Below are 11331 nucleotides of genomic sequence, written 5' to 3'. Positions count from 1 at the left end.
TTTCCATGCAATGGAAAGTTCCCCTGCCTTCAGCATCAAATGTTGATTTAAAATTTTTTGATGATGAGTATCTGCCTGACAATGGAAAAATTAGTTCCTTACCTTTTAAAAGAATGAGCATGTTGCAGACTTTTAGGGAAGAGGAAGGCACACATCCCCGTCCCAGTGAATTACCGCCCTGTCCTGTAGGACGGTGGGGTCTTTGGGAACTCTTGAGGAATGTGAAGCTGCTTGTCTTCTTTCTTTGTAGTGTCTGGCTCCTACACTTGACCCTGACTTTGATTTGTTGATTTGTTCCATTCTATCACTTGTCCCTCTTGTTAGTGACAGTTGTCCTACCTCTCACCTTTCCCTACCTTCAGTTTGTGGGGGTTCCTGTTGTGCTGGAGCATAGAAGCTAGATCATTCCTCCTGTCAATATGATGTCTAAGTCATAGTCAGTCATTCTGATGTCCAAAGCATATAGACTAAGCGTGTGGGCCTAATCAGTTGTCTAAAAGCAAAGTGTTCAGTGTCACGCAGGATTTGTGACATAGCTACTTGGAGAATTTTATTTCTAATAGACAATGTCTATTTTGTGTCAGGATCAAGGCTAGGGCTTTACATACATTACTTTGACAAATACACCAGGATCATGACATAGGAGTCTAGCCCTGTTATGCAGATGAGAGCGTCAAATCCAAACCATTAGACCACCAGGGATGTTGTGCAAATGAGGAACACAAGGCTTAGAATGTTTAATTAATGTGTCTGAGCTCTCACAGCTTTAAAAAATGGCAGCACTTATAGTATTTGAGCCCAAGATTCGCCAATACCAAAGACAGTCATTAATCATGACACTGCAGCTTTATTCTTTTGGTCCCATCCTTGAGGCTACCTGATAAGTCATTGACTTTACTAGCAACATGTTTGTAACTAGAATTTGCAAGAAGACATATGGCCGTGCCTGCTCAGACTGAAGAGGCTGCTTATGTGCCTCAGTTTTCAAACTTCCTCGTGAGAAGAGGCCAGGTTAAGGGTAAAGCACAGGGAGAAGGTTTTCAGCCCATTTAGAAGTTTCCATTTGTCCTTGCAGAAGGACACCTTTTGATTTCTAGCTCACCAACCTGGTAGGAACACCTAACAGGATCATATTCTTCAGACTTTTCTAGCAAAAGGATTTCTTTGCACTTATAGAAGATGTACGGGATTGTGTCGAGTGGAATTGGGCTTGAGCTGTTCTGCACAGAACAGCTTCAGGTATGAAAGGCACATGCAAAGCTGTGTATTTTACAAGAGATCCCACATCTGAAGTCATCTCAGTGGCAAAACATGTTAAGTCAGAATTACTCCTGCAAAATCCCCTGGTAGGTCACCATGGTGGAGAGTCTAGCCAACCCCTAGCAAGTCGCACCTGGTGGTCTTCCTCAGGGTAGGAGCACGGCAGGTAAGCGCCAGGCCACGTTTCACTGTCTTTCACACTCAAGCAACATTTTCTGCTTCTTACTCAATACTTCACAGTTGTCAGATAAAATGGTAATAATCCTCTTCGTATATATCAGGAAGCAAAGCATATAAATGTGATGCCTGATTTGTTTCCTGTCAGGGTAGCTTCCCCACCCCAAAGACAAGCCGTGTCTGCAGCTGTTTGTCTGCTGTTAAGTCTGTGAAGTGTAGAATGAATAGGGCTTCAGAGACAGGTCAAACTTACTGTTCATAAAAAACAAGATTGTTTTTTTTCAAAAAGCCTGCTTACAAATTAACTGGTAGAATGTGTATAAATATAATTCCAGATCTCACTCTAGTTGGCAGTACATATGTTCTGAACCCCTGGGCAAAGTTTTTGCCAAAATCCATCATTCTGGCTCCCCACACCAAGAAGTCTCCTTTCACATATGCCTCAAGTTGTATTTTTTCCCCTTGGGCCCTTAGAGTTAGGTGAATTCTATGCCTGTGTCTATAACCGCAGAATAGAGGACTTTTCTGCAGCAGGATGTCAGGTGGGAGGGGCTTATGTGTAGCCTCCGCCCTTTCTTGCACCCACAGCAGACATTACTAGTAAGTGAAGACCCTCTCCTGCTGAGTCTGGGCACCACTTTGGATCTTTCAGGACATAGTGTCCAGGATCAATTGAGCAGAATTAGCAAGTGAGTTAATCCTGTTACTTGCTATCCTTGATCTAGCCATCTGCACCCTTCCCTGCCATGGCTCCATGCCCTGCAGGAGACGACTTTTAGTTACAGCTCTTCACAGGCAGTGCTCAGCTATGGGAACCATTAGCCAATTGTGCTTGGAGTGTTGAGTGTTCAAATCCACACGTGCTATGAGACGTGTGTATCCACTTATCCCATGTCACCTCATTTATGCCTCCACTCATAGGCTCATGCATTCAAAAATTGAGAGCACATGGTGGCTTATTTATAAATCACTGAGCTGGAAAGAAGGTGGGGTGCTGACAAATACCTCAGAACTTGAAGAACAACAATGTGGTGAGTGTCCTGAGTTTTCTTCTCCCATGTATCCCCCCTCCCCGCCCAGGCTGAGTCTGCAACCCTGAGTCATAAGGGAAAAGCATAATGCTTTCTCTGCCAAAGGGAAGGGGAAGTCCAAGGAAAACCTAGTGGGGGACCCCAACCCTAGCTCCACACCAGGGTACCAGCAGATGGCCCAACTCAGTCATAGCAGTGGTGGCCAAGCCCTGCCTCCTTGCCCTCTGCACAGTGGCGCTAGGAGACTTGGACCCAGCAGGGGCTGCCCTCCCCTCTGCAGCAAGGCCCACTGATAACGTACAGTCCATGGAAACATCTTCTGACACCACGGAAGCACCAGCAGGGAATAAGTGGGAGCCTAAATGCACCAAAAGAGCAAAACTGACCAGAATAGTATTGCAAGTGTTCAGAGAACCCAACTGTCGTTTAATTAAAACCCATAAAAGCAGCAAGAACCTATGCACTCTATAAGCAGACCCCTGCTTGCTAATGAAGATGTAAATAGGATTAAGAGACCCCTAATATCCAGGATGTAGTAGACAACCACTCATGAACCAAACTGGGAAAACAAAATTTTAAAAGGGGCCTCCCTGGTGGCGCAAGGGGTTGAGACACAACCTATGAGGCTATCTGAAGCCTCTGCAGCAGGAGTTCGATCCCTAGCCAGGGAGCAACCTACATGGCGCAGCAGACCTCTTCTGACTCACCTGCTGCTCCCCTCAGCAGTGTGTTTCGGTCAGTCTGCCTGTTCTGTTCCCCACTCTCTCTGGTGAGTCATCTCACCCCCCACGCCTCTGGCCTGTGCCCCAGTTCTTGCATGCATAAATAAATGAATCTTTAAAAAAAATTTAAAACAGACTAATAATAGATGCCAATATTGATATGATTTAGATATTGGAGTTTATCTGATGAGGATTTTAAAGCAATTGTGATAAAAATGCTTCATTGATCAAATACAAATTCTCTTGAGAAAAAAATCCCAAATATTAGCAAAGAAATAGAAGTTATGCAAAAGAACCAAATGTCAATTGTAGAAATAAAAAAAATTGTAAAATGAAAAACTGATAACTGAGTGGAAGTGACAAGATCAAATCAAGGTACTTGAGTTCAGATCAATAAAATGTATTTAATCTTGAACATCAACCTAAAAATAAAAAGAGCTGCAGGGATATGTGGGATACAATAATGAGAGAACTAAAAACTTGAATCATCAGAGTTCCCAAAGAGGAGAAAGTGTGGGAGTGAGAAATATTTAAATAATGGCTGAAAATTCCCCAAGTTGGATGAAATGATAGAAATCTTCAGATTCAAGAAGCTAATAAACACCAAAGAGGAGAAGCCCAAAGAAATTCTTACCTTGACACTACATCATTCATCATCTGAAACCTAAAGACTAAGAAAAAAGCAAAAAACAGAGAGAAACCACATCAAGTTCTATCTTAGTGTCGCTGCAAAAGAAACGGGGGAGGCCAGCAAGGGTGACATTCATCAAGAGCTGAAAGCAAAGAACTTCCAGCCTTGATTCCTTCAGGAATCAAAGGGAAATAAAGACATTATCAGGTGAAAGGAAACAGAAGTTGCTGAAACCTGTTCTTAAAGAATGACTAAAGAAAACTCTGAAACACACAGTAGATGACAGAAAGCTGGGACCTTCAGAAAGGAAAAATCAACCACCGAACAGAACAGGTAAAAACATAAATAAATAGAATAGACGGTATCCACCTCTTGAGTCCTTTTACCCTTATTTTCTGGTTAAAGCAGATGACACCACATGATGTGGTGTCAGAGTATATATTTTATTTTCTTTTGCATAGAAGAACTGGGGTGTAAGCCAGAGGTGTGGGGGATGAGAGGATTCACCAGAGGCAGTAAGGAGAAGAACAGGCAGATCTACTGATATTCACTGCTGAGGGGAGCGGCGGGCAAAACAGGAGAGGTCTGCTGCACCATGTGGGTTAGCTCCTGGCTGGGGATCGAACTCAGGCCATAGTGGTGGTAGCGCTGAGACTTAACCCCTAGGCCACCAGGGAGGCCCTCAGTGTATGTAAATAAGATACACAAGAAACTTATCTTTTCAGACTGAGGAGGCTGAAGGGAACAATGCAAGACACAGATGGACAGAACAGGTAAAAACCATGACCTAGAATGCTGTCCACATGTACACAGGAAGGCTGAAAGTAAGGAGAAGAATGATAGATCATGCAAACAAGTTTTAACAAGTAGTGATTATAGTAATGTCAATTGTCAAATAAAGTAGACTTCACAGAAAGGAAAGTGTATTAAGGACTAAGGACATGACATGGGTGACACATTACTGCACAGCAAGATGGACCAGTCCTAGAAGTGTGGGCACCAAATCCCAGAGCTTTAAAAGAAGCAGAAGCTGACAGAATTGAAAGGTGAAATAGACAAAACTGTAATTAGAATCGGGAGTTTCAACACTCTCCTCTCAGAAATGGATAGAACTTTTAGGCAGAATATCATCAAGGACAATAGAAGAGCGAAATACCATCAGCCCCCAGGTTTTCTAGGAAAAACTACAAACTAACATATCTTTTCAATAAATTATTTTGCTACTTAAATCAGATATAGCTGCTATTGCTCAAAACTAAGAATTTATGTTGATAAAGCTTGCAAAACAGGAGGGACAGGATCATGGAGGGTCTTGTGTACCTTATTTTTTATTTTATTTTATTTTATGTATTTTTTACATCATTGTTCATTTTTGCACAATGTACGCATTTTCATGTTGGTTATATTCCCCATACAATTTCCGCTCCCCTTATTTTGACCCTAATCCCTCCCCCCCATAGTGTGTCCCTGGTTTATAGTTGCTTGTTGATTTTGATTTTTACTTTATTATAATTAGTCTTTTTCCTGGTCCCTTATTTAGGTTTTCTAAATTCCTGCTATGAGTGAGACCATCTGGTATTTTTCTTTTTCTTTCTGGCTTATTTCACTGAGCATGATCCCTTCCGGCTCCATCCATGTTGCTGCAAATTGCATGAGTTTATCTTTTTTGATTGCTGAGTAATATTCCATGGTGTATATGTACCACATCTTCTTGATTCAGTCATCTATTTTGGGATATTTGGGTTGTTTCCATAGCTTAGCTATTGTAAATAGTGCTGCTATAAACATAGGAATGCAGGTGCCCTTTGGAATTAATGATTCTGTGTCCTTTGGGTAAATACCTAGGAGTGGAATTGCTGGATCATATGGAAGCTCCATCTTTAGCAGGTTGAGGAATCTCCACATCTTGTGCACCTTATTTAAAAGTATGACTTATTTTGGAAGGAATGACAGGTTACTTTTGGTGTTAAGCTAGAAATCGATGTTGGCATCTTTTTTTTTTGCATTAATAGAACCAACGGTAAATCTCAAGTGCCTGAAATATGGGCAGCAGCATACACAGAAATTAAGAAGTAGGACTGGTAAATTTAAAATATGTAAGGAGGGGAGAGGGATGAAAGAGGGATAGAGAAGTAAAGAATCATCCCTGGTTGTAACTTGGATTTCTAGAAGAATGGATGAGATTAGCTGGAACCAGTTTAGTAAAGAATTTATATTTGGGCACTCTGGTTTTTTTTAGCTTTTAATTTTGAGGTGTAGATTTACATGCATGTAAGAAATAATACAGAGAGGTCCTGGGTACCACTTACTCATTTCCCCCAGTGGTAGCCCATCACAAAACCCCATCTCTGCTAGGATGTTGACATGGATACAGTCAAGATACGAGCAGTTTCATCACTGATAAGTTGCATGACATCAAATCAAAATACTTGACTCTGTAAAAGGCTCTGCTACAAGGATGCAAAGGCAAAGCACAGAACGGGAGAAAATATTTTCAGTTCCCATATCCAACAAAGGACTTGTATCTAGAATATATAAAGAATTTGCAAAATCCAATATTTAATAAATGAACAATTAGAAAATGGGCAAGAGAAATGCAGACATTTTGCTGAAGAGGATATACAGATGGCAAATAAACTCATGAAAGATGTTCACCTTCATTGACCATTAAAGAGATGCAAATCAAAACCATATGAGCTGTCACTACATGTCAGAATTAAAAAAATAGAAAAAAAGTTAGAATTTAAAAAATAGAAAATAAAAACAAGTGCTGGTGAGGATGTGGAGAAAATAGATCATCTGTTGGTGGAAGTATATAGTGGTATATATAGTGAATCTGGAAATAGTTTTGTCATTACATGGACTTTACCATGCCTGACCCAGCAATTGCACTCTTGGGCATTTATCCCCGAGAAATTGAACTTATTCTTCATGCAGAAACGTGTGCACAATGCTCAAAGCTGTCTTATTCACAACAGCCTAAAAAAACTAAAAAGCTCCCCAATGTCCCACCCTTGCATGAAATGACAGTGTAGGTTTAAAAAAGTTCTCTCTCCTTTCCTTAGGCTAAAATAAAAATGCTTTTTTGGATCTTTGCTGCTCTTTGCTTCATTCTGCCTCTGTTTTCCCATAGAAACTAAAAGCCTTTGAATACCTTGAACATAACTTACACATTTCATGTTCCAAGTTTTATTGTTATACACTAAGACAGAACATTCAGCTACTTTGGGAGTGTCTTGAAATTCTAAGCAGCTAAGCAATCCTAGGTCTTCTTGTGTCTTTTTCCATGGTGAGTGACCTTGTATTTAGGGAAGAGAGAGAGGGAGAGAAAAGGAGATGCAGCAGTTATACAGAATTATTCTTGGGAAAGCCCATTATCCTTCTCCCCAGGGGGGAAAATGAACAAGCTAGTCATTACCAATAATATTAAATAATATAAAATGCCAATACAACAGTCCTTTGACTTGTGACTTTGGCATGACATTAAAGCCACGAGACCTCTTGTTTCTTATTATTGGAATAAATCACTTCCCCATACACTCCCGTACAGCCTTCAAGCTGATGACAAAAACAGTTGCTTCCTGGTTTATAGAGACAGGAAACACGGCACGCTAAACTGGGCAGTGCCGCAGAGGAGCAAAAGCTACCCCCTCCCAAGCTTACTCTGCAGTTTGGGGTGTGTTTTCAACGGGGACCACTGTTTTGCTGAAGTGCAGCTGTGTTAAGACCTACCTATTCATCTCCGCAGAGAAGATACCTGGTTGTATTTCTGATATAGCGCCTTGAATTCTTGAAGAAAAAAAAAAAATCAGAAAGACTGATGTCATTGTCAGAGTCCCGGTGCTAAAGTTGAAGCTCTCAATCCTAAGAATGACTTAGACCAAAGCCTGAGAGTGTGGAGGTTTTCATAAACACTGCAGGTGGCTTCCCACCCTACCCGCGCCCCCCACTATCCCCACTTCTCAGAAGGGTGATTCCTAAGTAAAGCAAATCAACCCCATATTGAATTGTATGCTCCTCATCGTTTCTGCTTATGCCTTCCTAATGAAATCACTTATAGCCTTTTGTAATGAATTAAAGAATGAGGGACCATGTGACCGGATATGTTTTTGGCACTAATGCATATTTGTTCTGCCACCAAGGAGATGGGAATCTCAGCTCCGGATGGTTCTCTCGTGCTCTTTGCTCTGCGTGATTTTTTTCATAACGATGATTGCATTTCTCACGAGCTCACCCTCTAAGCTTAGGGGTTCCGTCTGCTCTGGACACAGACGTACTCTGGGCACATCCCTGAGAACCCACGTGCCTGCCAGTCCAGTTCAGATGACCTGCGGTCATAGTGGGGTTTGCGATCACCAAGCCTCTTCAGAATACCCTGGTTTTCCACGGTGATTCTCACTAGCTCCCGATTCCTTATTTCTCTGTTTAAGCTGAAAAACACAAAGCCCCCCAGACGGGAAGAGAATAAAATTCCCCTCCTGGATGAAGTGTGGAGGTGAAGTCGTGTTGTCATAAACCCAGGCTGCCTAAGTGCAGGGAGCAAACCCTCTCTCACTGAGAGCCCGGCAGCTTCGCTTATGGGACCAACCTGCACGCTGGGAAATATGCAAAATATTTGCAGACTTAGATCAAATGACTGGTTCACAGCACCCCTGTCCACTAGGGGTGGATCTTGGGCATCAGCATTTTACCAAAGCTCCCCAGGGACTGAGGATCTCTGGCTTATATAATGGGGGAAAGTCTTGCCTATGGAAAAATCACAAATGACTTATGACAAGTTTTGGTTCACCTCACTCCCTCCAGCTGTCATCTTACTTTCAGATACTCAAGAATATAGGAATCTTGACATTCTCCCTTACACACACACACACACACACACACACACACACACACACCCCCTTAAATTCTTTTTGTTGAAACTGTTTTGTAGCCTGACTTTAAATGTCTCCTTTATCAGAGCTTGCGTTCTTTGAGGTTAGAAAGTAAATATCTCATTGCATCTCTATATTCCCGGGGCTTAGCACATAGTAGTTGCTCAGGAAATATTTGTGGAACCTGTTTTTTTTTTTTTTTTTTAGATTTATTTATTTATTTATATAAGCACTGGGTACAGTCAGAAGCACGAGAGGGTGAGAGAATTCACCAGAGCCAGAGGGAAGAGTAGAACAGGCAGACTGATGAAATACACTGCTGAGGGGAGCAGCAGGCGGCAGGAGAGGTCTGCGCGCCATGTGGGACCCTCGCCCGGTGGCCGGGGATCGAACTGGCATTGCAGAGGCTGTGGGCAGCTTCGCAACCCAGCGCTCAACCGCTGCGCCACCGGGGAGGCCCTGTGGAACCTGTTTTAAGGATGTAGTGCCACATTCCCAGCTACGTTCTTCATTCTACAAAAGTAGGCAGTGCTTTCTTGTTGAACTCTGAATAGGACCCAGAAAAGCCTCTTAAATGAAAGAAAAGTTTTTTAGTGCTAGAGAAAGGCCCCCATTTGGGGTAGTTTTAAGTCTCCTTAACATCCAGTTTGGGGCCTCCCCGGTGGCGCAGCGGTTGAGCGCTGGGTTGCGAAGCTGCCTGCAGCCTCTGCGGCACCGGTTCGATCCCCGGCTGCTCCCCGGCCACCGGAGGAGGGTCCCACATGGCGCGCAGACCTCTCCTGCCGCCCACTGCTCCCCTCAGCAGTGTACTTCGGTCCTTCTGCCTGCTCTGCAACCGGCTCTGGCTCTGGTGAATTCTCTCACCCTCCTGCGCTTCTGACTGTACCCAGTGCTTGTATAAACAAAACAAACAAACAAACAAATAAATAAATAAAACATGCCTCTATTAAAAAAAAACAAAAAAAAACCCATCCAGTTTGGTTATCCCTCAAGATAAGACCCCTTAAGTATTCCTTCTGCTCAGAAGACCCTCCCACTAAATGTCAAAGTGGACTTTCCAAAAATAAAAAGAAAGAACGCTACCTCTTGGTAAAATATTCATTCCAGCAATCCACCTTAGCTGGGCCACGGTGAGCATTTGCAATTTTCTGACACAGTTGCTTGTTTTCATACTCAATTTTGTCGATTCTTTTTTGTTCACCCTGGCAAGAAACCCCGCCCCCACGGTGACATCAGGGCCGCATGGTTCCAGCACAAAGGCTGAGCACCACCCTCAGGCCTGTGGAAAAGGGTTGAATCAGGCCTGTGTGGAGAGCTTAGGAGCAGAACTTAAGAAACTGGAGATGGTGCGAATGGGGAGGAGGAGTCTTAAGGAATCTTTGGGCTGGGGTGATTGAGAAGGCGCTGGGAAACTGGCTTCTTTAGAACAGAGATGGAAATCCAAGTACATTTGCACATGGCAAGGACGGGTACCTGCAGTTTGCTCAGTTTTAAAATGTGATGCGTGTGCGCCACTGGAGGCTTGGTGTCCACGGCCGGCTTCACTAAGTCAGAAGGATGAGAGGGTTGTTACGTCCCAGGCAGCCTCTCAGCAGCCTCACAAAACCTGCTCCTGCTCTGGCGGGTGACCCTAACTATTAAGCATGATTTTCAATTCTGACCTTAATCCAGTTCCGGAATTTTAGTTCAGTTTAATTTCCCAAACTGACACCTTCAAAGAGTTTTGAGCAGACATGAAAGAATGATGAGGGCTAGAAAAAGTAAACTTTACAGAGATGAGTCCTGTGAATCCAACAAAAAAGCCTCTCTTCCTCCCGTCCCCTAAATGACTAGTCTATTAGGGTGGAAATCCTATCCTCTTTCTAGCTCATGTTGGCTTTAAAAAGTTCAAGTGAGTATTTCTAATCCATGAACTACCTGGGGGGAGATGAATTTTATCACTTGACCCAACTCAGCAGATAAGGCCACGTCATCTGCAATGCCAAATGCTGGTCTGGTTTCCTATCAATATTTCTATAATGGCCCTTTCAGAAGCCCTAGTCGCAATGTCCTGTCCAAACTACCCACATACCTATTTGTATTCTATTCTTGTGAAATATGTAGTGGCCAAAGTCCAGTTTCTTCCTGAAGGTTGTGGTCTGTCTATGATTAGACACGATAACAGGGTAAGCTAGATAATCCAGGGAATTGTTCATCTTCTCTTCCTAATCTCACTTCAGAAATGAGGCACCGGGTTCCTCTGTGAGGTACTTAGATGGCCCCATAATGTGTTGCCATAGGTGCCCAGTTATGATGTCAGAGCAGGTCTCCAGGAAGGAAGAGGAGCAGCAGAACATGCCTGGCTGTGCCTCGGCTTCTCCTTTGAAAGCTCATCTAGGTCCAAGTCAGAATGAGGGACTTTCCCACCTGCCTGGAATGCAGATGCCATGGACACCAGCAGGAAAAGGTGTGTTGTGCCAGGAGGCCTGGGATGGAGTGGGGGGATCTTGTTTCATGCCCCATGGCAGTAGTTTCCCTGAAGGTGTGGGACTGTACTGGGGGAGATGAAGATGATTTCAATGATAATCTGATTCAGTTTCCTCATTTTGCAGATGAAGGGAGCTGAAGTCCAGAGCAGCAGAGGCCAAGTGATGTCAGAG

The 11331-nt window shown here is 43.2% G+C and overlaps 1 protein-coding gene across 1 annotated transcript; it reads right to left on the bottom strand.

Moving 5' to 3' along the window:
• Nucleotides 1-7553: 7553 nt before the first annotated feature.
• Nucleotides 7554-10887, bottom strand: CFAP97D1 (CFAP97 domain containing 1; the record flags this gene model as incomplete). Its single annotated transcript, XM_084236903.1, has 5 exons — nt 7554-7610; nt 8128-8251; nt 9776-9894; nt 10166-10236; nt 10764-10887. The coding sequence occupies 5 exons, from the start codon at nt 10885-10887 to the stop codon at nt 7554-7556; spliced, it is 495 nt and encodes a 164-aa protein (XP_084093029.1).
• Nucleotides 10888-11331: the final 444 nt, after the last annotated feature.

The sequence above is a fragment of the Talpa europaea genome (genome assembly GCF_964194135.1).
Source record: "Talpa europaea genome assembly, chromosome: 7".
Lineage (NCBI taxonomy): Eukaryota > Metazoa > Chordata > Mammalia > Eulipotyphla > Talpidae > Talpa > Talpa europaea.
Note: the sequence above shows the minus strand (reverse complement) of the source record. Positions and strands in the feature narration are given on the sequence as shown.